A 27,841-nucleotide genomic window follows, 5' to 3' on the forward strand; every position below is an offset into this window, starting at 1 on the left:
TCAGTAAGGAAAGGAGGCAGCGGCTGGACTGGAACTAAACTATGAAGGCTTTTTTTGAGTTGAGACACATGGAACACCAAGTGAATCCGAGCTAAAGGGGGTAAGTTCAACCGATAAGCAACTTGGCCAATTCTTTCTAACACCGCAAAAGGTCCATAAAATTGTGGACTTAGTTTCTCATTCACCTTTTTTGCTAAAGAGCAAAATCGATAGGGCTAGAGCTTCAAATACACCAGATCCCCAGGTTGAAAAATGACTTCCCGTCAATGCCGATCAACTTGTTCTTTCATCTAACATTGTGCTACTGTAAAATGGTGCTTAAGTGCATCCAACATGACATTTCTGTCCAGAAGTTGTCGGTTGACATCTTCTACCATTGAAGGATTGTCGGTCAGTTTGAGTAGGATGGAGGGGTCTCATCCATATAGGGCCTTAAATGGGGTCATTTTTGTAGAGTTGTAGTAGGTTGTGTTATACCAAAATTCAGCCCATGATAACCATTTAAGCCACTGTTTAGGTTGAGAACTGTAAAAGCACCTCAAGCAGGCTTCCACACACCAATTTACTACCTCCGTTTGGCCATCCGTTTGAGGATGGTAGGCTGAACTGAACTTAAGGTTGTTCCCACAGCTTTAAACATTTCTTGCCAAAATTAACTCATAAACACCCTATCCCTATCTGACACAATGGATTGCGGAGAGCCGTGGAGTTTGACAATTTCTTGTATGAATAGGGCAACTACCTCTTTGGCGGTATAGGGGTGAGTTAAGAGGAGAAAGTGGCTGTATTTTGTGAGCCTATCAATAACTACCCAAATTCTGTCATGTCCCTTGGCTTTTGGTAACCCCCCTATGAAGTCCATGGACAGGTCTTCAAAGGCTTGGGTGGGAATTGGCAATGGCTGTAATAGTCTGGCAGGTTTGAGGGAGGAATGTTTGTTTAATTAGCATGTGCTACAAGATTTAACAAACTCCTGAACATCTCGGCAAAGACCCTCCCAATACACAACACCTGATACCCTTTTGTAAGTGCGAAAAAAACCATGAATGTCCCCCATTGGGGCTGCAATGAAACTCAGCCATAATTCTTAGAATAAAGTGTGATTGGCGGGGAATGACTAACCTATTCTTGAAAAGGAGACAACCATTTCGGAGCTTGTAGTGAAGGTGGCTATTGGAATCAAGGAGCAAGTCCTGAATAATGGTCAAGAGCTTCGGATCTCGCTTTGCTTCAGCAGCCAACTTTTCGTACTCTGAAAACTAGACAGTGGTGAGGGCTGAGAGTTCCCCTTTTGCCTCTCTTCTTGATAAGGCGTCAACCACCTTGTTGGAGTTTCCTGGATAGTAATGGATCTCAAACGAATACCCCATCAATTTTGAAATCCACTTGTGTTGTTTCAATGTTTTTACCCGTTGATTTGTCAAAAATTGTAAGCTCCACTAGTCCGTTTTGATGGTAAACTTGTGGCCAAGAAGATAATGACTCCATTTGTGGATGACAAAGACAATGGCCATAAGTTCACGCTCGTATATGGACTTCACTTTAGATTGAGTTGAAAAGGCCTTACTAATAAAGGCAATTGGCTTTGAATTTTGGACTAACACTACCCCCATCCCATAGTCGAAAGCATCAATTTGAATCTCAAATGGGAAGTCAAAATTGGGCACCGCGAGAACAAGAACAGTGGTCACGGTAGCCTTGAGATTGTCAAAAGCTCTTTGTGCTTCCTCATTCTACCCAAAAGAATCTTTTTTCAATAATTGGGCTAGGGGTTGAGCTATCGCACCATATCCTTTTACAAAGCGGCGGTAATACCCCGTAAGGCCCAAAAATCCCCGTAAGCTTTTCACATTTTGCAAAACGGGCCAAGAGACCATTGACTTTATCTTTTGGGGGTCTGCCTCCACCCCTTTGGCTAATATTAGATGACCTAGGTATTCCAATTTTTGTTTGGCAAATGAACATTTCTTTCTATTAACCACCAAGGAGTTTTCTTGAAGGATCCAGAAGGTTTGCCACAAGTGCTGCAAGTGGGTGGTGAAATCAGGGCTGCAAATGAGTATGTCGTCAAAGAAAATGAGGATGAATTTTGTTAACAGCGACCTGAAAAATTGTGTTCATAAGGGCTTGGAAAGTGGATGGGGCATTAGTCAAGCCAAACGGCATGACCAAGAGCTCGTAATGTCTTTCATGAGTTCTAAAGGCTGCCTTGGGTATGTCTTCCTCCTTAACTCTAATCTGGTGGTAACCCAATTTCAAATCCAATTTAGAGAAAACCGTAGCCCTGGCTAATTCATCTAAAAATTCTTCGATGGTTGGTATGGGAAACTTGTCAGGGATAGTAAGGTTGTTTAACGCCCTATAATCAACACAGAACCTCTAGCTTCCATCTTTCTTTTTTACCAACAACACAAGATTGGCAAACGAGCTAGTGTTAGGTTGTATGATGCCGGCAGTCAACATTTCCTTAACCAGTTTTTCAATCTCATTTTTTTGGTGGTAGGGGTATTTGTAGGGTCAAATGTTTGAGGGTTTGGCTCCTGCTTGGAGCACAATGGCAGGGTTATGTTGTCTCCGTGGAGGTAGCTTAATGGATTGATTAAAAATGGTTTGGAACTCCTACATTACTTCTACCATGGTTGGGTCAAATTTTTCCTCCCCTAGTGTTCCCTTATTCTCAATAGAATTAAGCTCTACCAAATACCCAACATCCTTAGACTGTAATGTCTTAATCATGGACTTCAGAGACACTCCAGTCTTAATCAATGAAGGATCCCCTCTGAGCACCATTCTCTTTCCTTCCCTGTCAAACTCCATAGTTAGTTTTCCTCAATTCGAACACACATCACCCAGGGAACTCAACCATGTAATAACCAACACCACATCAACACCTCCCAACTTAAACGAAAAAAAATCTTATTGTATTTCTACCCCTTGAATCATCAATTTAACTCCCTAGCAAATACCCTCCCCTTTAATCCTAACCCCATTCCCCACCATTACCCCAAAAGCTTTAGACCTATCCACCATGATTCCTAACTCCTTCACCAACTCTTGCAAGATAAAGTTGTGGGAAGCCCTACTGTCCACCAATGCAACCACATCCTCCCCTCCAATTTGCCCCCAAAGCTTCATGGTTTGGTCAAAAGTAATTCCGACTATTGAATTTATAGATAGAGCTAAGGGCTTACCTTCCTCAGGAGTCTCTACTTCAGCTTTAACTTTCGATTCTCCTCCGTCAATCTCATCACCATCCAGGACCAATAAGACTTGTAACGACTTGCTCTTGCACCGATGGCTTGGGCCAAATTTTTTCTTCACATCGGAAGCACAAACCTCTCTCCCTTTTATACTGTAGATCATCCTTTGTTAGTCGTTGGAATCCATCCCCTGGCTGGCATCGTCGTCCCTTCCATCGATTTTCCTCCTCTTTCCCAGTTCCGACTTGGGTTGCCCAGATTTTGCCCCTATTCGTTCCCCTTCGTTGTTGAATTCCACCAATTTGGGTGAGTGAGTTCTGGGTTGGATGAGACCCAGGTATAAGACTCGGGTCGACCTATTTGGGCCCTGGATAACCTGGGCATCATTTTATCTAAAACCCAATTTCTCTCTTCCAATGCGGTGGGCTTGGTCTATTAAATCAAAAAGGTTTTTGGGCTTACTCAATCTCACTTCGACCCGTAGATCTTTGACAGGCTTTTTGCAAGTATACGAAATCGTGCAAGTAATAAAGCTCGACTAAACGAGTGTCAAATCCCAAGGGAACTATCTACCAAGTATCAAACTAGTCTATTCTATTGCTATTTGATAAAGCAGAATTTTAAGAATGACTTTAATGAATAAGTAACAAATTAAAAACTAACTAAATGCAGAATTTGTAAACACTTTGATGTAAAGATCAATATGACTAAACCTAGGGCATATATTTCGCACCAATTTAATCCTATGCATTGACAATTATTGTTAACCTAACTAAGCATATTCTAAAAGCCAAATTCCCTAAAATTCCACTAACTTTCTCTCGAACAATTAGCAAATTAACCCTTAAGCAACAACCCAAAATATCTCTAAGTCGGATTTAGAAGCTAAAAGATCATTAAGTTCTATGGAATTTACCAGAACCTCACAGACTGCGGCAACCTATCTCTAGTGGTCGCTCAATCTACGGTTTTATTACCTTAATCAAATTAGGTTTCATCTCTCGATCTCAACCCAACCCATGATATCAATCATTTCTCTGTTCCTTAAGAATTGAAAGTATTATGCATAATAATAAAACTTAGAATTAAAAGCTCAATAGGAATTAACAACAATTTAAGTCAATACATATTCATAAATTGGGTTACATCTTAGCCCTAGAAAAGAGAGTTAGTTCATAATGATAATAACAAAATCCATCATTCTATTCAATAACATCAGTTTAGAAAGAAAAATATAAAACACTTCTCTAATCATTGAACGAGAGCTTCAAGAATCTTGATCTCCAACTCGTAGCCGTACTTCTCTTTCTCTCCCTCTAAAAAGACTCCTAAAACTTCTCAAAAATCCTTCTTTTGTAGTCTTAGGGTTCTGATCTTAATTAGGGAAAAAGTAAATGTCTTAGACCATTCAGATTCAGATTAGGATAGTGCATTAACAAAATAAGCCAGTGATTCATCACTGCGGCGATCGTTCTTCCTGTCCAAGGCGTCCGTGATCTTCAGAATTTGGTCAAGTCATCAACACAAACTTTGTAGCTCTCTGAATAAGCTTTCCCATGCCATAAGAATTGTCAAATTCTGATTTCCACAGCTCAAGTTATGATCCAAACACCGAAGCATGCTCATCTTGAAAATTTTCCAAATTTTACGTTGCATCTTCGACGCGTCACAACTTTGTCGTTTCAACTCCGATCCTTGCACTGTTTGTTCCTACTCGTCATGAATTCCATCAACATCATTCTTTTCCCTTCAAAAATCTGTTTGAACCTGTAAATACTCAAAATAAACCCGTGATCCCATAAATGGTATTCATGAAAGAATAAATTCAAATTTCACACTTTAAGCACATTTTTCCATAAATAAACCAATTAAATCACTAGCAAAATATAAACATTCAAGCTCTTATCAATCTTCCTTCAGCCCATTAGCAAATATACCCATGAGGAGGTCTTCTCCTACCTCGCATAAGGGTGCTAATAATTCTTCAAATTGCTCTCTATACTCAGTTACAGTTCCACTCTGTTTTAGAGCCACCAACGCTGCGTAGGCGGATCCCTTGTACGACGGTCGGAAGCGCTCAAATAACGCCGACTTGAAGGCACTCCAAAATAAGATCGACGATCGTGTCTTGATCCATTGGTACCAATTTAGAGCACGCCCTTCCATGCACACAGCGACGGCATCCACTTTCTCCTTCTCCTCAAAATGGTTTATCTGGAAATACTGCTCGGCCCGAAATGTCCACCCACTTGGATCTTCCCCGTTGAAAATTGGTAATTCCAACTTCTTCACCTTCCTGTCTTCCTTGCTATTTTCAATTACCTTTAACCCCTTTCGACTACTGCTACCTTCCTCGTTGTTTGATATGTTCCCTGTATGGGTTTTGTCCCTCTCTCAGTTTCTAGTTTCTTTTTTCCCATCCTTCAACCTCATCCACTCTCTGAGTTCCAGGAGATACTGTTTGACACTTCCTAAGTCCTCCCTCATCAACCCCATTTCCTTCTCCATGCTTCCCATCTCCTTTTCCAGCTCATCCACTTTATTTTCCATGTTAGATTTAACCATACCCCAACCTGGCTCTGATAACAATTTGTTGGGAATAAACCAAAAACAACCCAACAAAACAATCCAATAATCCTCACATAAACAAGAGTATCCAGAATTGACTGAATGTATTTTGATATATTGTTGAACCAAACACAATTGACAAGTATTTAAGATAGATGATCATAAAGAAAACAATGATATAAAAGATGATAAAGGAAACAACAAAACCTAGCATGCTAGCAGTTCGAGGAGCTAGCGACCTCCCAAGAATTTTTGAAATTTACTAATGATTTTTACATGGTTTTTCCCCTTCTATATACTATAATGAAGTCACACTCTCAATGCCCCTTTTTTTTAGAGTCCACGTGGCAAATTCCTTTTTATCTAGTTCCGCACTCAATTCTCCTTTCTGCCCCTCCACTTCTTCTTGTTGTAAATCTGGGTAATCTGGGTTAGAGGAGGCTTATCAGACCGACGATGGGGTGTGGGGTGGTGGTTAACGACATGATTGGATGAGGGAAAGGGAGGGGAGGCGGTGATTCACTTTAGGCTACTGGGTTTTTGTGAAGAGGCTATTGGTTTTTTCGATGTGAATGGAGTAGGCGGCTTGGTTTTTGTGATTTGGGTTGATTTAGGGATTTGAATGGAGAAGGTTGTTGGGTTTTTTAGAGGCGGCTTCTAGATTTTGCGATTTGAATGTAGCAGGTTATTGTTTGTTATATTGTGAAAGAGTTGGGTTATGGGGAAGACGAAGAAGATGAAACAACCGCCAATTTCATTGTTTGTTTTATTTCGAGATTTATCAATTTTTAAGGGTTTGATCATGTTGATGTTAGCACCGGTCTGACCCACCGATTGAACCACCCAACCCGGGACCCAATCCCTTGTCGGGTCGGTTTTAGCAAAATAATGAAGGAAAACCAATATTGGACATATATTATTTTAAGAAATAAAAGAAAATAAAGTAATATTTTCTTTAGCATTATGAAGTTACATGGAATGATGGAAGTCCTTGGATAATTTATTTGCCGAAGATGGGTACCCACAAATTTTCAACAGATATATCATCAATAACCTTACTTTGTAGAATGTTGTCCTTGTCAAAATAACGTATGTTGCATTATGCTTAATAGATCTTAAATGCTGCCTTTTATTGTATAAATAGAAATGCATGTGTCGTACATAGTATTTAATATGGGCAAGAATCATAATGTTAATTAGTTAAAGAGTTTTGACTCGTCAAAGAACATAACTATTGCAATTCAAATGTGTTTGTATATCAAGGATCATCGACTCTCTAAGAGATAGTCGATAAATAAATTTCAGCCTATAAAATAATAAATTAATGGTAAAAATAAATGTTGAGAGGCAATATGAAAACATACGGAAACACTCCTGCTTTTACTAGAGTGAGACACAAGCCCACCACCAGAATTAGAAGCCTAAGGCTTCATTCCAGTTCCAAGTGGAATGATCCTCCCCTTCGATTAATAATCATCAAAAGGAGCATACACATCCGGAGCGGAAGAATTCAATCTGCTAGCATGAGACTGGTACTGTTCAATGACTAATTTGCGACTCGCCATCCGACCATTTTCTCTCTTCTTAAGCAGTAAATTGAAAGTCCAAATTAGAATACAAGGTGAAAACAAAATCTTATTAATCACGCATTCATCCATATCTTTAATACTTCTACATTAATTGTCTGATAAAACAAATAAATAAAAGGTTAAAAGGCAAGTCACATGAAAAGTGGACTCTGCTGCCATCTCACGCTACTCATTAGTAATTTAAGATATTGTCTATAGACATGTACAGCGATAATCTCCATGTAGGGGAGAACAATTAACATGAACTAAAAAGAGAACAACTGACTCACCTCTGCCATATTATGAATTGACAGAAACGTCTTAAGGCTCACTAATGGCTGCCATCACTTTCATGTTCCATCTCCTCTGCATCCTCAAAGCGTTGATCATTGATTTGAAGCTGCAAGGTATATGAAAGTGAAAACAGAAGGGAAATGTTGTTCAAGGTGTAAAAGAAGCCAATACAAACTTCAACTGAGCACTAAACCCAATTAAGGTCTAACAAATTTCCAACCAAAACAAAAAATTGCGAAGCCTTATAAACAATAAATCTCATCAACATTCATCAAAATATGATTCAATGTTCATATATTGCACATAAAAATATTTAAATACAAACAACATGCCCAGAGGTAGATTATGAAAGAGGCCCAAGCGAGTGATCTCATCACCCAAATAAATTATCCACTGTGAGATTCTTGGGACTCAACAAAACCCCCCATCAAACTAGACCCACAATGATATATGGCGACACCAACCTTCTCATCCAAATACCTAAGTCCAAGACATGGAATACCATTTGAAGCCCATATATTCAAAGCAAAAAACTAGTCTATTATATGGTATGACCCCATCCTTAAAAAGAATTCCCTCTGCCCCCTAATCACCGAATATGAGAATCTTCGAAGTCAAAAAAATTATCCAATGAAAATGTTCAATAAAAGACCCTACATAGCATTTACAGAAAAACAATAATCAGTTTTTATTTTACTTAAAATTACATCTCATCATTAAGCTTTATCTTTTAATGAAGATAATTAGTACTCTTTTGTTTGACTACAATTCTATGGATTTAGGGCTTCCAACTCCTAAAAAAATTCAGTGATCCTGAAATGAATTATGTAAAACTTGTTCTACCTTAATAAATTATCCTGCCAAACTCTCACTAACAAGCAAATCATTGCTCCAATCTTTAGTAACCTTTTTTTCTTCTTTTTCAAAACCTAATGAGGTAAGCTCACAGCCATCAACTAGAACAGAACTCCCACTTCTAAAAGTTCAATCTTTACCTTAAATGGACCCCCACATCCTCAGAAACAATAGCACATAACTGATTTCCCAAATAAAAACGAAATTTTCTTCTTCATTGTTCACCTATGTTGAACTACTCATTAATTTATTACAGAGATCCAACTATAAGAGAGCTCTAAAATTCCTGATCTGTTGTTACAGTACAAAATAGAACACATTCTCCAAAAAAAAGAAACTTTTGATCAGTTTTCTTGTAATCAGCCTTTCTATTTTCTATTTTCAATCTTTAATTTTTTATTTTTATAGAAGACATCAAATCATAAGTAGGCAAACTATTGTGAATAGAACTCAATGTTCATGTTAGTGACTTTTATCTTACTAGATTTTCAACATTTTTTGTTGACACTCACATTATAGATAGAGGGCTAAAAACCATATAAATCAAGATTCAAAGCAAACAACCTAAGACATTAGATTTAAAAACTCCAGGCATAAACAAGCTAGTAATATGAACATGCAAAGGCATACCTGAAGCACTGTGTTAGCAAGGTCGTGATCTCCATTTGAATGACCAATTGAGTTTGTCGGATCCTGAAAAAAATGCCATCCAGCATCTTCCCCTACTGGACATAACAATTTTTCAAGGATAATAAGTCCACATCAATACACATAAGGGACAAAATTTTTCAGAGAACATCAATGCAGTTCCATCCCATACCTGAAGCCTCATTTTCCAGCTGATCAGCACTAAAAATCCAATTGTGCCCTTCTGATTCATCTAATGAAGGCATAAGAAAATATAGGAAATCAATATGCAACTAAAATGCAAACATAGCAATACAGAATCAAGTAAATAAATTTACATCAGTCCATTCAAATATATATAGGAGAATAAAACTCACCTTCAATAGGTTCAGGATTGAGCTCAGCACACTCACAGAATATCTCAAACAGGGTATCCACTACACACATTTAGTCAAAGAAATGTTAGAATTTACCATCAAATCAACGGCTACACAACCAGAGTATTTAAAAACAGCAGCAAGAAGAGCATAAAGACAATCAATCTTTCATTGAAAAGATTGAACAATTACATAAGCTAGCATCAGAAGGAACAAGTCTCATCTCCGTGACTTTCGATAAGTCTAAAACTTCACCCGATTCTGAATCCTCATCATCCTCATCTTCATTAAGAGCTTCAGTCTCAATCTATATATAAATAACAGCAGGTATCAGAGATATACAACGAAACAATTTGATGTAAGAATTTTGATAAAGTCAGTTGAGCACTCCCAACCTGAGTGTAAATACAAGGAGATGTATAGGCCTCTGGATCCCTGGATACGGCGTGAAGGGACAGAGACAAGAAATCAACAGCATAACCTTTTGTTTTATCCACGTCACTCAACCATATCACTTGCCTACAGAAACCCCCCCACAATCAACCAATCAAAAGTAAAATCTCGCAACAATATAGAAAATTCTAAATTAATTGCTTTGAACTAAAACAACTGAACGAACTTAAAAGTTGTAACAATTTAGGTTAAAAGGAAAAGCAAGAGAGAGTACTTGGAGGTGATGTAGAGAGTGCCAGGGGAGTCCGGAGGACGATTTCCAAGGACGATGGAGACAGAAGGCTGGACGTGCATGAGTTCCTCGCCATTGTCGGTGTCGAGAATTGGCTGTCCAGCACCGTCGCCGGTTCTCTGGCTGAATTGTCTAAGCCCTAAAACCATTTTCTCTAAAACCCTAGTGTCACTTAGCTTCTGTTGGCTTCACCTTTTTTTATTCTTTTTAAGGGTTTTTCTCCAAGCAGCTAGCCCTGCGCTTCAGCTGTTGAAAGCCCATTCAGAATAAATTTTATACCACCTCAAGTCGAAACTTCTGCTACTTAAAATTAACGTACACTTTAGAGATGTTTCGCGAAATTCAGAGCTTTAATTAATATATACTTAATTTTTTTATTTTTATGTTTTTGGTAATTTATTTTTTAGAAGAAAAGTCATATTGGTTGTAATTATATATAATCATGTTAAATTCGAATATCATAATTTAATTTAAGTTCACAGTTTTATCTAGGAATATTATCGATTTAGGTACAAAATTATTATAAAATGATATTAAAAACACAAGTTTTGAATTCTTAAAAAGGAGCCCAATAATCATTTTTATGAATTCTTAAAAATCAAGAAAGTTTGTCTCTTGTTCAAATGCTTTCCCTTGGCTTCGCTTCCAGCTTCATGATTTATAAAGCATGTGCATCTTGGCTCCTCCAACTTCTCTGTCTGTCTTGAAATTATGATGAAGAGGTTCGGGTTAATGGCGTTATTTTCGGTAATGTAGACTGCTCGATTTGTGACTGTTTTAGTGGGGGAGATTTTGACATGGGTTGTGGCCATGGTGGTTTCAGGTGTGAGATTGTTGAATTAACGGCTGAGAATTTAATTGTGAAGTGTGGAGTGGCTAGATTGCTGACTAGCTGCCGGCCTGCCACCAATCTAACCAGGCCAAGCCCTGATTCTAGCCAGCGATATAGCCACCGGTGATGGCTGGGTTTTTTGAAGATTTTTTAAACTTTCATGTGACTGTTAATCTGCTACTCAACCCCCAAAGGGCTCAAATGCGTATGAATTTCGGACATTGCAGACATAATCCCATTGATCCTAGGATTGTTAACTTTCTTTTTTAATCCAATCTATGAATGGTGATTAATAATGAGGAAACAATAAAAGGATCTTTTGCCCAAAAGGTTAATCCAAAACACAAATGCTCAAAAAAGAAGCAAACATTCAGCAACAGAACAAGTTCTAAATTTCTCTTCCAAGTTCTCCCAAACAAAACAAAACAAAATCTTTTAAAATCTATGAATAAAGGTCTTACATCTGGAATATACTAGACAATGAAAACATCATTCTTGCTCATAAAGAGTATTGCTGCCACCCCAAGATGCAAAACCTAGCTTAAGCCACAAGGGTGCTGGCGGTGGTGGACTCGCTGCAAAAAGGAAGTGGAATTAACAACAAAATAATAGATTTTAAAAACAAACAATGAGCAATGCAATACAACATTATTTATTGAGAGTGAAAGATAGATCAAGAGAGAGCCTGATAATTCCGGAAAACTAAAAGTATTAGCTACTGCTGAATACAATTACTGCCACCACTACCAAAATTAGAGTACCAATGCATTGATGTGAGCAACCAACTGAATTCGTATGAAACAATTTCAACTTTTTAAGGGAAACTATTAAGTAGTTAAGACTGGATAGTAAAAAAATACTGGATGAACCAACACCTAGTTAAGACTGGATAGTAAAAAAATTCTAAAAAAATCCATGTCACAGTTTAACTCAATAATACAAGGAAAAGAAAAAACATTATTACATTTTCTGTTAAAGTTTCTACCTTCCCATATCAATCTTTCAAATTTCAATTTTTAAACCCCCTTGCTTACTTGATTACATGATTCAGTCTATCAACTAAAAGGTTACATGATTACATTATTTAAGGTCTAACAGCAACAAAAACAAGTTCCCAAAGCTAGCACTACACCTTCTAACATACTCTAATGCACACCAAAAGAAATATTCACACCATTTAACATGATTCACAGTCGCAAACCCATCATGCCTGCCTAAATTTTTCTAAGGAACAACAAGAACTAAATCTTAATCAAATTTGAGAACAGAAAACTTATTCCAAAGTAACATTGTTGAAACTATCAATTTCTATAATTTTCTAAAGCAGTTACAGATTTATACTCACACAAGCAAATACAAAAAGAAAACTAACACTAATAGAACAAATAAAAAAAATCACATGCTTCCAAACCATATTATTTCACATAAATTAAAAATGTGCAACAGTGGTGAAGGCTTACTATTTCCAGACAGGAGGAAGCTTCTTTGTTTTCTTGTAGTAACGAGCAAGCCTGTGGATCCTGCTTTCAACAAGAATCAAACGGAACTTGGAATCCTTGTCCTTTCTGTTCCTCTCCAAATGCTTCCGAATTGCAACAGCCTTCTTGATAAGGTGGTACAGATCCTCAGGAATTTCAGGGGCAAGTCCTACAAAAACAAAGATCAACAGTACAATCAATAAAAAAATAGTCACAAACACACGAGAATTTATACAAGTATCAAATTATTTAAAAAAAGCGCAAACTAAGAAGAATAAAAAACATACTATCAAACATCATTAATCAATATCGCAAGCCATTAAACCTAAACATTTTCTTTAAAAAAGAAAAAAGAAAAGCTATCCCAAATATAGGGGTTGCTAGCTCAATTAAGATGTCATTTGAATCATTAAATGTGAGCCCAAAAAAACTAGTCCCCCAATCTTCAACTACCTCATCACAACTTAACTCAATATAAGCATGACTATAACCAATAGTAATAATCACCATTCAAGGGACTTTTTACTTACCATGAGCCTTAAGGATACGCAAAATCTTGCTTCCAGTAACGCTCTTGACCTGAGCAATACCGTGAGAGTCCCGAAGAATAACACCGATCTGAGAAGGAGTCAGACCCTTCTTTGCAAACTTGCAAATGTTATCCTCAACCTAACAAACAAAATCACATCATTTTCTTTTTTAATTTTCTTCCGAAAAAAAATCAGCTAAAAGAGTATAAGGATTATTTGACTCACATCTTGGCCAGAAATCTTCAGCCAACTCGGTGGAGTTCTCTTGTAAGGCAAAGCTGAGGATGAAATACCCTTACTACAACCAAACAACACACAACAAGTGTAAAGATCAACAAACGCACACATTTACACACAAACACAGAGAGATAGAGAGTGAGAGGCATACCCGCGACTGTGCATACGACCCATGGTGACGGCAACGGAGGTGAAACTGAAGCTCTCTGTTGTGTATTATACCTCTGCTTACGAGCCGCAGCTGCAAACCCTAGCTTCCTTATGGTTGGATGTTATATTTAGGGTTTATAACTTTTTATATCGTTTGACTCTTGAATCTTCTGTTTACCCCTTTTCATTTCCTTAATTGACAAACATGTCCTCATTAGTTTGGGCTTTAGGGACACTAATTAAAGCCCAAGTGCTCCTTACTCTATCTTGGGCCTAAAGATACAGTGGCGTCCCATAAATTTCATAATGTTATTCATTTCATTTCATTTTTTTTATATATATTTTAAAATGGTTAATATTTTATTCCCTCGACTTATGCTATATTCCTCCATCATTGATATTCCAATAATAATTTTGATAATTAAATTGGAAGTTCAAAAAAATCAAAACTAGAGAAAATCCTTACAAATAATTTCAAAAACATAATACAATTAAACAACACAAAGAAAATATATAAATTAAAATAGTTAGCAATAGTTAGAAGAAAAATAACAATATATTTATATGAAAAGCAATTAAAAAGTATTAATTTTGTATTGCTTGTAACCTGATATATCTCATTGTAAATCTTCTTCCTCTTTTGAACTATCTTCTTGTCTTAAAAATAATTTGAATTTAATAAAAAAAAGTGGGTGTCAAAAGTATTTGTAAAGAATAAGAAATTAAGATTAATTTTAACAATTTAATATAAGAATGAATGTGTAATTGTAGAATTTATTAAAAAGTATGGCTTTTTTTCTTTTTTAGGACCAAGGGTGTTTGTGTTAGCTTACGCGTATCTCTACTAATCCTCTGGAACGTTATAACTACTGATCGGATAAGAGCTCAAATGACTACCCCTATTAGCAACCGAGAATAAACTCGAACACATGACCTCTTAAGTTTATAGCTAAGAGTATGGTTTTTTCTTTTTTAGGACCAACGGTGTTTGGGTTAGCTTACGCGTATCTCTACTAATCCTTCAGGACGCTATAACTACCGATCGGGTAAGAACTCCAATGGCTACCCCTATTAGCAACCGAGAAGAAACTCGAACTCATGACCTCTTCAGTAATACAGTCAAGAGTCCCTATCGAACCACTCGGCCACCCAGATGTAGTTAAACTAGATAAAATACGGCTTCTTTAGTCTAGTGTTTACAAATAGATCCTCTCTTCTCGCAATTTGGGTTTTGTTAAAGCAAATGAATTTATTAGTTGGGTTTCACTGATTTTAACAAATTAAACTGCATCTATAAATTAGGTCAGTGTAATTGTATTAGATTAATGACTTTACTTACATAAAATTCATCATTAATCCATTTGAATTTTGTTTGAAAGTGATAGTCCAACTGAAACCTATACAAACCAGTAATAACATTAAATTTGGATTAAGTTGTAACGAAACTTTTGGTTCCAAATTGATGAATACCTTATTCTCTCCAAACAAGTATGAACTTTGAAAGCTAAAAATAATTATTAAGATGAAAACCATCCGAAGAGAATTCTGTGAAAGAAAGGGAGGTTTTTATATATAGTTAAGATTGTATCAAATACATAAAGAAAACTATAATATTACTTATGGTTGTTTATCCTAGAAGTGAGATTTTCTGTACATAAAAATCAGAAAAGTATCACATTAAAGTCAAATCAAGTTAAAGGAAAACAATTACATAAAAAATACAAAAAAATACAAAAAAAAAAAAAAAAGGAAGGAATATGAGATTAGAGATATGACTTGAAAATATGTTAATATATATAGAGCAATATCGAAGAATACACACTAAATTTATACATCAAATAACGTAATACAATCCTAACCGTCAATTAATATTAATTCATAATGTTACAGCTCCATATAAGGCTGCCAGCCTGCCACTTTGAAATTACGAAGAGGCATCTCCTCTCAGCTGCTTTCTCACCCTCTAAAGTGAGAGAATCTTCAATGCCTGGAATGATTTTTCAGCATTTAGGTATGGAGAAGATAAAGAACAAAAGGCAGCCCCTAAAAAAAGCAGCTTCTAAGGATATCCCTGGCATATAACCCTCAAGCATATGCCATTTCTTTATTGGTTTATTCTCTTCTGCTGCCAGCGCAGCTGCCCCAGCCCGATCAACGTGCTTATAAAGCCCGTCCAGAGGCGAAACATGAAGCTCAAGAAAAACTCAAATTCTGCAGAAAGCAGTATAAGCAAGTAAGGAACCCGTCTTGATAAGCAAACCAGTCTGAGGGCACCTCTAACTTGGCAGGCAATGGTGATTATTGGTGCAAATTGTGGCTCTAGTTTAGCCAATTGCATTTATTCTGCCTCCCATTGATTTGCCAAAGGAGAGTTGCCCTGTGACTGCTTCGGCTTAACATAACCTTTATGAGCAAATGGGCGAACCATCACCAGCAAAGATTACATATATCCAAGGTAGAAAAACAATCCATTAGTGGGATCGATATAAGTTTCTGGCAATAAGTTGATGGATAATATTGGGTCTCCTTCAAGGTATATACTCTTCATCTCCTCTCTCTCTCTCTCTCTCTCTCTCTCTCTCTCTCTCTCTCTCTCTCTATATATATATATATATATATATATATTTTTACAGTTGAATATCATAAATATACTACTAATTAATCAAGAGTGCATACCCATATTTAATGTTCCGAAGAATTAAAGCATCACGAAACATTACTTAATATGTAATTTCCTTTTACAGCCACCTTGGAAGCGTGCATCAATATTTGACTAGGTTGATGTTTAAATGAGGAGAGCATTTCCGTCGAGGACTGAAAGACGGTGAACTATGCAAATTAATTAACAGGGAAAATTCAGATAAAACTTTAATGGAGCTAGGGCAGAGATATTTACCTACAATATTAGTAATGGTTTAATTACCTTTAGATAATTGAGTGGTTCAATAAAAGTATCTTCAAAAGACTTTTTATATAATCCAAACTCTCTATTATAAAGAGTTTATTTATAAAAACAAGAATCCAACATACTTTTTATCTTTAAAACATAAATTAGAGAATGAGTTTGACTCTCCACATTTAGAGTCAAATTTCACTTTCTATCTTAATTTTAATTAATAAACTACAAATTTCTATGTATTTTATTTATTAATTCCTTTTTTATTAAGTCTCTTTTTTAAAAATAAAGAGCATCTTCATTAAATTTAAAGAGTCTGTTGGATTTGAATAAAAATTGTGTTCTTTATATTTAAAAATTAACGAAGATGCTCTTTATTTATATAAAATATGCTCTTCAAAATAAAGAGCATCATTGGAGATGATCTAAACCATTTATTATAAAGAGTCTATCCATAAAAACAAGAGTCTAACATACTCTTTATTTTTAAAATATAAATTAGAGAGTGAGTTTGGCTCTCCACATTTAGAGAGTCAAATTTCACTCTCTATCCTAATTTTAATTAATAAACTACAAGTTCCTATGCATTTTATTTATTAATTCTTTTTCTCGTTAAGTCTCTTTTTTTAAAATAAAGAGCATCTTCATTAAATTTAAAGAGTCTATTGGATTTGAATAAAAATTGTGTTATTTATATTTAAAAATTAATGAAAATGCTCTTTATTTATATAAAAGATACTCTTCAAAATAAAAATCAACATTGGAGATGCTGTAAGGACTCTTAGGTATAGTACTTAAGAGATATTGAGTTTGAATCCCTTCTCGGTTGTTAATAGAGGTAGTCACTGGAACTTTTAGCTATTATTTGTGCATTAGCTATAAAATATTGAAATTTGTAGCTAATTAAGGTATTTAGCTTTAAACATTTTATGTATAAGACATATAGTATCATTAATAGCTATGAGCTTAACTATATAGCTATTATTTGTGCATTAGCTATAAAATATTGAAATTTGTAGCTAATTAAGGTATTTAGTTATACAAATTTTATTTTCATAGTAGTATCAATATTATAATATTATTATTAGCTAATAGTTTAAATATATAGCTAATATGTGTGTAGTAGTTATAAATTATTTGAATTTGTGGCAAATAAAGAATATGAAAATTAATTTTCTATATTCTAATTTATCCCACGAGTAATTATATTTTTATTACTTATGAATTAAATAGTTATAGTCAAAATAATGTTAATCACACCGCTAAAGTCAATAGTAAATTAAAACCTTCAATCAATAGCTAACTTAAAAGAATATTGTGGGCTTTTGTAAAATAAAATTTTATTTTAAAGGATCTCTGAGGTTTTTGTTTTTTCTTATGATAATTTAAAACTAACACTTTATTAAATATATATGATTTTAAGAATGAGATATGAGATATTATAAAAATTGATAATGTTACATCTTTATATATATGAACCTGTATATATGTTTTAGATGATAATGATAGCATTAATAATACTATATTTGAGAATGACAATATTTGTTTATTATTAATTATTGTTAATACCATTAATTATGATAATTGATAATTTATTTGGTTTGGACCGATTGAGTCTGCGTAGGTTTCAAGCCTATACAAAGTATTTATGTTATTTAAACATATAATATAATATAAATCTAAATAGATAAGAATAAAAGAAATGCTACAAAGTGATGCGACAGCTGTCACACCACTAGTTTCACATTAATCTTATTTTTCTTTTCACAAACTAGTGGTATGATAGTTATCACATTACTTTATACAAAGACTCTTACAAAAAGTCTTTGTACATATAACACTTCTTTAAGAATAAAAGTAGCAAGGATTTATTGAGTGGACAACCAAGAAAAATATAATTGGATGTTTGAAATTGGATTCAAGTGAGCATGAGAGTTGGAGCCTAGTGTGGAGGAGGAGGCTTTCATCATATCTTGCCTTGGTGAAAAGGGTTTTGCTAATATTTTAATTATTATCTTTAATAATATCATCAGAATTTTATACTTTTGTGACTTTAATAGGAAAAGCAATAAAGTTTGGGAAAAAGAAAATTCATGTGGGATGTATCATCCATTCAATAAACAATTTAAATTTAATTGAATTTTAATTTAGAGAAATACTATTTTAATAATAAACTTTCCTTAATTGATTTATAACTATTTTAATCTAATATAATCTAAACACCATCCATTTTTAACAAGATTGAGGCCATCGGAAAAAAGAAAAAAACAATAATAGAAACGACGCCATTAAGTAAAACTTGAAGTAAAACAAGAAAGGATGTCCAATAAAAAAAATATAAAATGGATATGGTGGGAAACAACTAACAAGAAACCTATAAGGGCGCAGTAGTCTTTTTTCTTTCATTCTTTGTCTCTTTCTTCACACCAATTTTCATTTTCATAGGGGTGAAACCCTCGAATGTGTCTGCGTAGGCTTCAAGCCCATACAAAATATGAACCATATCTAATAGGTTCTCTAATCATTGGTCTGATGTGTAGCCCGTTTCATATACTCATCTGCTATACGTTCCACGCCAGTAATCAATAAGTTGGAGATAAATTTGCAAGTTCATTCTATGAACAAGAAATAAAGAGTTTATTATGAAGCTGGTAGGATTTAAGTGGGTCTCGTCTCCTTATGATTTAATAAATTGTTCTCAAGGTATCAATTACAATTGATTCAAACCACTCGTAATTTAATTCACAATATCTTTTCATATTATTTATAATAAGAATATAAGTCTGCTTATAAAAATTGAACTTAATGAATCACATGAAACTATGGTTAATTAACTTATGTAACAACCCTACTATGTAAATATTATTTATCTTATTCATCATTTACAATTCAAATTATTTATCTTAAATATGTAGAATTTAATTCTCTTCATCATAATTGATGTAATTTATCTTTTAAATGTGAATAATTTAATAAATAATTTATATACTTTAGTAATTATAAGATTAATTAATATGATAATTTGTTTAACCTTAGTAATGATGGACCTTATTATTATTTAATTAGCTTAAGCCCACAGACCTTATTATTATTTAATGAGGTCAAGTTCATTGTTGCTGATTCAATTAAAATTCATATTTATACTTCAAATAGGATAAAGACTATATTTTTTCTCCAAAATATAAAAGTGGCGGTATTTATTTATCCCTCCTTAATTTATCATATTGCACCTTTTTTTAGGGTTTTTTTTTTTTTTTTTTTTCTAAGCTTTTAATTTACCATAAACATGATGGAATAAAAAACAAGGAGCAAGCAAATAATTAAAACCTTTGGAAGAATTCCCAGGCAAGATTCGGGCTTCAAAGGTCAGTTTGCTTTACTTTTTTTCATATTTTAATATCCAGTGAAAATTTAGGGTTTTAATTCGAATTCTATGAGATAAATCCTGAGATGATAATCATTTTCTTCTCCAAAGTTGGGAAGTTGAATGGGCTTGTATGGTAGGAAAGAATATGTTATGCCGAAGTGCTCTATTTTAAAAATCGGACTGGACCGGCCGGTCAGACCGGGACCCAGTAGTTTCTTGGGTCCGGTTCAGGTTTTAGGGGGTTTTTGTAATATTTCAAAAGTATAAGGGTTAATTTGTAATTTTATTGGGGTATTTTGGAGATATGTTAAAAGTTTAGGGATTAATTGGTAATTTTTTGGGGCATTTTGGAAATAAATAAAAATTTTAGGGATTAATAAATTTGTAAGGAAATTTTTGTAATATATTAAAATTTAAGGGATTAATATGTAATTTTTTAAAAATAAAATTGTCGCTGACATCATTGGTCCAACCGAGCGGTCCAACCGGTTGGACCAGTTGACCCATGACTTGAGTAGCAAAACGAGTTGCCCTCCGGTTCGGATTTTAAAACAATGTTGAAGTGAATAAATGATTTCTGAAGGATGGAATGAATTTCTCCATCTGAAATTGTAGCATTGCTTGTAATTCCAATTTCTTTCTTTGTAAATATAAAATAATGTTAATAATAATAATAATAATAATAATAACTAGATTTCATAGCTTAGGTTGTTTTTACTTTTTTGTGCTCTGGTTGATTTTTCTGCTTAGTGGGTTCTGTTGGGTTGGTGGCATGGGCCTCTTGGTGTTTGGTGGTCTTGGTCTGTTGCGGGGTGTGGTGTGCGCAAAGTCTGCCGCTGCTGTTGTTTTGGGCTGTGGTGGGTTATTTGCAGGTCCCGCTGCTAGTTTGCTGTGTGTTTGTGGGTGAAGGTTGGCTTGGTCCAGTGTACAGATCTTAAGATTTAATTATTTCTAAAATGTCATCTTATTGTATCTAGAAGTACAAGTTGAAGAAGATTATTTGGTACAAGTAAAAAGTAAAATCTAATATTGTATACAAAGAAAAAAAATATTATTGAAAATTATCATGATAATGCTTTCAAAATACAAAACACATTACTAACAGTATAAATAACTATTTAAATGAATATTAACATCTTAATTTTTATTAATTATTGTTTTAAAAAAATAATTAAATTTTATTGTTGTTTGCATTTGCCACACCTATCTCACATCCATGAGCATAATGTCTTTAATGCCTAAAGCCACAATTCCCTTTAGGGAGCGTTTGGTTGGGGGTTATGTGGGATTACTAGGGTTAAGTCATCTTATATTACTTGATTACCATGTTTGGTTGTCAAGTAATATAAGATATTGACAATCTTTAAATACCATAATGGTTACAATTGGTAATATTGGAGGTAATCTAATTACCTCCATTTTCTTAGGTATTCTAAGATTACTAGGGTTATCTTTTTTTGTTACAATTCTATCCCTTATTAATAAAATTTTAGGACAATAATGCCCTTATTTTTAAATTTATTTACATGAATATGGCTTTTACTCTTGAATTCAAAACAAATTGCAGCCCACCCACTTGCCACCGGTAACCACCGCTGTGGCTAGCCGCCGCCGGAACGATGCACGGAAGGCCAAAATGGCCGTCGTGCGCCGATATGGCCATTTCCGGCCAAATATCTGGTCGAAAATGGTCATATCATGCCAGATCTGGTCGTTGACGGCCAGATCCGTCGATTTGGCCGTTCACTACTAGATCGATGGATCTAGCCATCAACGGCTAGATTTGTCATGTCTGGCCATTTCCGGCTAGATCTCTGGCTAGAAATGGCCATACGGCGCATGGAGGCCATTTCCTGCTTTTCGTGCGCCGTTAGGTTGTTGGCTATCGATAGCCTGCGATGGTTGCCAACGGCCGGCAGTGGTTGGGTTGCTAGGGGTGCTTTGTTGATTTTCCAAACTTTTATTATGGAGTTGTTTTTGCTAAGTTTTTAAATGCAGGGGGGTTATAATAATCAATATTAAAAAATAATATAATAATAATATTTAATTAGAGGACAATTCAGTAATTTAAATAACATACCCGCCAATTTATTCCTCCCAACCAAACATATTAATATAACATACCTACTAATTAACCAAACACATTTTCCTAAAGATTCCCAGTAATTTTCAAGGTAATCTAACTTTCCAGTAATCCAATATTCCTAGTAATCCAACATTCCCTGAACCAAACACCCCTTAAGGGCATGAAGTTAAAACTACTAAAATTTTAACTTAAGACTACTTTATCATAATGTAACATATGCTGCCGATATCATAATGTAACTCATGTTCTATGAAATATTATGGTCATAGCTTAATAATGTCTTTTTTTTTTTTCATTTCCTTTTATTTTTTTTAACTCAATGATTTATTTTATTGTAAATAATACCTTTTTAGAATACTAACAACCTGAGCAGGCATGGAGGTTTAGGTAAAGGAAAAAAAAAAGAAGCTAATCCCACTAACAAAAAGAGTGTATTTGCCAATAGTATCTCTCAAGATATGCAAAAAAACTCATCATGAAACACAACTCAATAAGGTGCAATCTACTACAAATAGTATTGAGAAGTCATGTAATAATCACCATTTTCTTATACAACCAGAAAGAGCAACTGATTCTATTGGTTAACATCATTTAGTAATTTATTTTTTAATACTTTCTTGATCACCAAAACAATTCAATGTTATGGCTATCATGTACACTTATTATTATTATTATTGTTTGTTAGTTTATTTAATATTCATCTATTTAAGTTACGTTTTAGCATAATTACTATGTAATTATAAGATATAAATATTATTGCTTATTTTATCATTATATAGAAAAGGAGTAACACGAATAAGACAAATAGATCAAAGCGGTCTATGCCTCCTTATACAGGAACCAAAAGTTATGTTCGACTCAGACATCAAATGGTATGAATTTGCTTTCAAATATGAGATTAAGTTTAATAATTCACAGTCATTATTTTTTAATCAATATGTTCATAACTTTTATTATGACAACAAAAGAAAAATGGATATACTCCTTCTAGTGTTGAAGTTTGGATAGAATCTCGCAAAAGAAAGAAAGATAAGCAAGTTGAATCCAGTATAGAAGACATTATTATAATAGATTTGTATTCTTTTTAACTACTTCTTGATTTTTTATTATGCACACACATCTAAGCTAATACCATAAAATTTTTGCGATCACAGTTTGATCGATTAAAAAAACAAGAAGTAGAAGAACAAATCTTATTGAATGATGATGAAATATTTGAAGAGGTCCTTGGTCCAGAGAAGAATGACTATTTACGTGCCTATGGTCCAAGAAAGAGTATTACTAAATCTTTTGGAAGTAGACTAAATAAAACACGACTTATGAAACAAGTACAAACAACTAGGAAGGAAGCAAATGAAAGGGCGGAGGAGGCAAAGAGGGAAGCAAATGAGAAATTATAAGTAAAAAGGCAAATGGAGGAGATGAATAGACGATGGGAAGAGAAGTTCATGATGATGCTTACAACTCAATGTCAACAATCTTCAACAAATAACCAAATCCCTTTGGATGAAATTGTAAGTTATTCTGAAAACTGCATATATATTATGAAAACCATTTTTCTTTTACATTAATCATAAAGTGATATGCAATGATTACATTAATTTATATGATTATCTAATTTTTTTTTTTTAAATTTGATATTGCATGTTGGTGGAAATTCTTAAATGGTTAGGAAAGATTGCTATGACATAGAAGATTCATATTTTGTAAAAAAATTAGTTGATAATATTTTAAATTACTAGGATGAAGGATTTTATTAGTAGACAATTATTTGGCTAGAAATGAATTCATTAATGTTTAATTTTTTATATTAGAAATTGTCATATGATGTAATATTCTCTATTTCATATAAAAGAATTGCTATAAATTTATAATTATTATTAAATTTGTTAATTATAGCAATATTTGTTACAATTAATTTTAATCGAAGCAATAAATTATAATTTTTTTATATAAATTATTTGTTCTATTGCAAATAATTATAATATTTAGCTACAAATTAAAAGTACTCATAGCAAGTTATTTCAATATTTAGCTATTAACACACTATGTCCATGACAACTGAATTTCATATATAGATATGACTTCAATATGTTCATAGCAAATAATTATAATATTTAACTACAAATCAAAAGTATTCATAGTAAGTAATTTCAACATTTAGCTATTAACACACTATGTCCATAGTAATATCTTTTCGTATATAGATACGACTTCTATATTTCTGTGGGCAAAAATTTAATATTTAGTTACGAATTCACTATATATGTGGCAAATGATATTTTTATTTAGTTACGATTTTAATGGTCATGCAGCTAAAAGGTTAATATATTTGTCATGGATATTATTTTTGTAGCAAAAATTTTCAAGATTTAGTTATAAATTTATATTTGTGTAGCTAAAATGTAAACATAGTTATACAGACTGTTCTCCATGGCTATAAAGACAAAGCTTTTGCTATAAGCTTATTATTGTTAAGACAAAAATATTTAAGTTTTTAGTTACATATTAATCTCATCCATAGCAAAAAATATAAAGTGTTAGCTACGTAAGCAAAAAGTTACATGGCTAACTTTTTGTTGCGCCACTTCTAGCTACGATAAGCTACAAAACATTGCATTTGTAGCTAAACCATTTAGCTACACAAATTCATACTTTTAGCTATAATGAACGCCATGGCTAGAAATGCATAATGTTGTAGTGATGGAATCTGGTTCAAGAAGTCTGAAAAGTTCAAATTGGTGGGCTATGCAGATAGTGATTGGGGTGGTTCTTGTGATGATATGCAAAGCACAATAGGATATGTTTTCTTGCTGAATTGTGGAGCCTTTTGCTGGTCATCCAAGAAGCAAGAAACAATGGCTCAATCCACTACAAAAGCTGAATACATATCAGTTGCTGCTGTAGTAAATCAAGCCATATGGTTGAGGAATATGCTGAATAATTTGAAGGTGAAACAATGTGAGCCTATTGAAATTTTCTGTGATAACCAATCGGCTGTAGCTATGGCAAAGAATCCAGTCATGCATGATCGAACTAAACACATAAAAATCAAATTTCATGCAATGGGAGAGGCTAAGCAATGTAGGGAAATTAGATTGACTCAATGTAGGGGAGAAGATCAATTGGCGGATATCTTTACAAATGCCCTATGCAAGTCCAAGTTTGAAGGTCTTAAGCTTAAACTTGGTGTTTTAAGCAAAAATATCAAGGAGGAGTGTTCAAAGTGATGATATTTTGCGTGAAACAAACCGTTTTGGTTGTCAACTAAAGCTGGAAAATTGGTGGCAAATGCAGAATTTGAAGTGATGAAGAATGGCCTCGGAGCAGTTCACCGAAACTGATTTTTGGCCATGATGAAGTGATTGTTTTTGCTGGATTCAGCACACATTAAGCTGTCAACTTTATTTCATGTTAATGTGATCTAAATTTAGTTGTTAAAATTGTATGGTTAGGATGTATTTTGATGTTAAAATATGTATGAATGTTAGGTACAATAGTGACACAAAGTTGTATAAACTCTGTTTTTTCTTAATGAATTTAGGCAAAACTTTGTCAGCAGCTCTCTTATCTCTTCTTTCTTCTTAGTTCTCTCCCTTGTACTTAAGTCTCTGTTCCAGCTCCAATAACCAACACAGAAAGCGGTATAAGCAAGGAACCCGTCTTGATAAGCAAACCAGTCTGAGGGCACCTCTGACTTGGCAGGCAGTGGTGATAATTGGTGCAAATTGTGGCTCTAGTTTAGCCAATTGCATTTATTTTGATTCCCTTTGATTTGCCAAAGGAGAGTTGCCCTGTGACTGCTTTGGCTTAACATAACCTTTATGAGCAAATGGGCGAACCATCATCAGCAAAGATTACATATATCCAAGGTAGGAAAACAATCCATTAGTGGGATCGATATAAGTTTCTGGCAATAAGTTGATGGATAATATTGGGTCTACTTCAAGGTATATATTCTTCATCTCCTCTCTCTCTCTCTCTCTCTCTCTCTCTCTATCTATCTATCTATCTATCTATATATATAGCCTATGGAAGTTTACACTTGAATATCATAAATATGCTACTAATTAATCAAGAGTGGATACCCATATTTAATGTTCCTAAGAATTAAAGCATCAAGAAACATTACTTAATATATAATTTCTTTTTACAGTCACCTTGGAAGCGTGCATCAATAGTTGACTAGGTTGATGTTTAAATGAGAAGAGCATTTCCGTTGAGGACTGAAAGACGGTGAACTATGCAAATTAATTAACAGGGAAAATTCAGATAAAACTTTAGAAAAATGATACAGTTACCGAAAAAAATATGCCGAATTCACGCACCGACAGACGTGACACTATCTTGATCATCCATTAATTATGATTTTTTTTTTTTTAAGAAAAGCAGATGATGCCACGTATGTTGGTGCGTAAATTCGGTGTATTTTTTTCGGTAACTGTAGCATTGCTCAAAACTTTAATGAAGCTAGGGCAAAGATATTTACCTGCAATATTATTAATGGTTTAATTATCTCTAGATACCTGAACGGTTCAATAAGGATTTTTGGGTATATTACTCAAAAGATCTTGAGTTTGAATCCTTCCTCGGTTGCTAATAGAGGTAGTCACTAGAACTCCTACCCGACTGGTTGTTCCAGGATCTTGAGAGATTAATTAAGGTGTACATAAACTAACTCAAACACACTCAGTCATCCAAAAAAAAAAAAAAAATGATCAGAAGTATAAGGATTTTTGGGTATATTACTCAAGAGATCTTGAGTTTGAATCATTCCTCGGTTGCTAACAAAGGTAGCCACTAGAACTCCTACTCGACCGATTGTTCTAGGATCTTGAGAGATTAATTGAGGTGTACATAAATTGGCTCAAACACACTCAATCATCCAAAAAAAAAAATGATCGGAAGTAATCGAATGTTGATTGGTTCTCTTCTTTCTTAAGTTCCCTTCAAAAAACTAGAAATTGCTGTCAACTGTCTTAGCCCTTAGAAGCTGGTTTTAGATAAACTTGCAAATAAATATTCCAATAATATATTATATCTGTAGCTCCCATCGGCTTATCTTTGAAGCAAATATTATTTGGTGTAACTTAGACCATCGACTCATAGATAATTTCTTTAGAGTTTTGATCCCCGGAAAAGAATATTTGAATTAAGAGTATAATAGTAATTTAGAGAAATTAATCAAAGAAAAAATTTTAAAATATTAGATAATCATTTATAAATCCACGGGTTATTTATGATTTATCTTAAGTCAAAACCTATTGCTCTTGACTTTAAACCCTGGCTGCTACACCAATTATCATCTTCATTTGAACCCTAAAAGTACATTCAGCTTATGAGACCCAATGGCAAAGCATATGCATGGATGATCAGGACCAAAAATATATAACACTTTATTACTTGCCATGCATCTTAGACGATGAAGGGGAAGTGATCTGGTTTTCTTCTAGCTTGAAAACCCAAAATTCAAACTCAAATTTCTAATGTTAGCTCCGTGCTAGTTACTAGCCTGGTTCTCCATATTTTTGCTAATTTTCAGACTAATCTTCATAAATTGAAATTAAACTTTCATCCTCAAAGTGAAATAAGTTATATATAAATCAGATATGCAGATCAAGTGAAGCTAGCTAAGAGAGTAAGAGTTGATTTTCAGAAAATAATTAAAAAAAAAACACGAATCATTAAATGACTTACATTTTGGAAATATATATATATAGGAAGAAATAAAATAGGAACAGAGATATATAAGTTTAATTTCAGATCAATTTGAAAATCGAAATATCATGCAGCTGCAAGATGAGTAAAGTTAACTACCTTTAGGTACTTTAGCAATTCGCTTAAGATTTTTAGATGTATTACTCAAGAGGTCATGAGTTCGAATTTCTAGGATTACTAATAAGAGGTAGCCACTAGAAGTTTATCTGACCGTTAATTTCAGAGTCCCTCAAGAATAATCGAGGGGCGTGCAAACTAGTCTAAACACCCTCGGATACCAAAAAAAAAAAAGATAGAGTATGGTTTTTCAAAGTGATACAAACATTGAATCATGTTGAGTCACGTGGGTTTATTTGATTAAATCTCTTTGTTT

The 27,841-nt window shown here is 34.0% G+C and overlaps 2 protein-coding genes across 2 annotated transcripts; both read right to left on the bottom strand.

Annotated features, from left to right (window-relative positions):
* Window positions 1–7,487: 7,487 nt before the first annotated feature.
* On the bottom strand, window positions 7,488–10,454 carry LOC116110972 (chloride conductance regulatory protein ICln-like). The gene is made up of 7 exons (XM_031397183.1): window positions 10,157–10,454; window positions 9,885–10,008; window positions 9,682–9,796; window positions 9,490–9,549; window positions 9,306–9,365; window positions 9,116–9,207; window positions 7,488–7,736 (listed from the first exon to the last, which is right to left on the bottom strand). Exons 1-7 carry the CDS (start codon window positions 10,321–10,323, stop codon window positions 7,668–7,670), a joined length of 687 nt encoding a protein of 228 aa, XP_031253043.1. The 5' UTR covers window positions 10,324–10,454; the 3' UTR covers window positions 7,488–7,667.
* An 869-nt stretch (window positions 10,455–11,323) lies between these two features.
* Window positions 11,324–13,537, bottom strand: LOC116110970 (40S ribosomal protein S13). The gene is made up of 5 exons (XM_031397181.1): window positions 13,403–13,537; window positions 13,240–13,312; window positions 13,015–13,153; window positions 12,467–12,653; window positions 11,324–11,581 (listed from the first exon to the last, which is right to left on the bottom strand). Exons 1-5 carry the CDS (start codon window positions 13,423–13,425, stop codon window positions 11,548–11,550), a joined length of 456 nt encoding a protein of 151 aa, XP_031253041.1. The 5' UTR covers window positions 13,426–13,537; the 3' UTR covers window positions 11,324–11,547.
* Window positions 13,538–27,841: the final 14,304 nt, after the last annotated feature.

Source organism: Pistacia vera, unplaced genomic scaffold, assembly GCF_008641045.1.
Source record: "Pistacia vera cultivar Batoury unplaced genomic scaffold, PisVer_v2 Contig621, whole genome shotgun sequence".
Taxonomy (NCBI): domain Eukaryota; kingdom Viridiplantae; phylum Streptophyta; class Magnoliopsida; order Sapindales; family Anacardiaceae; genus Pistacia; species Pistacia vera.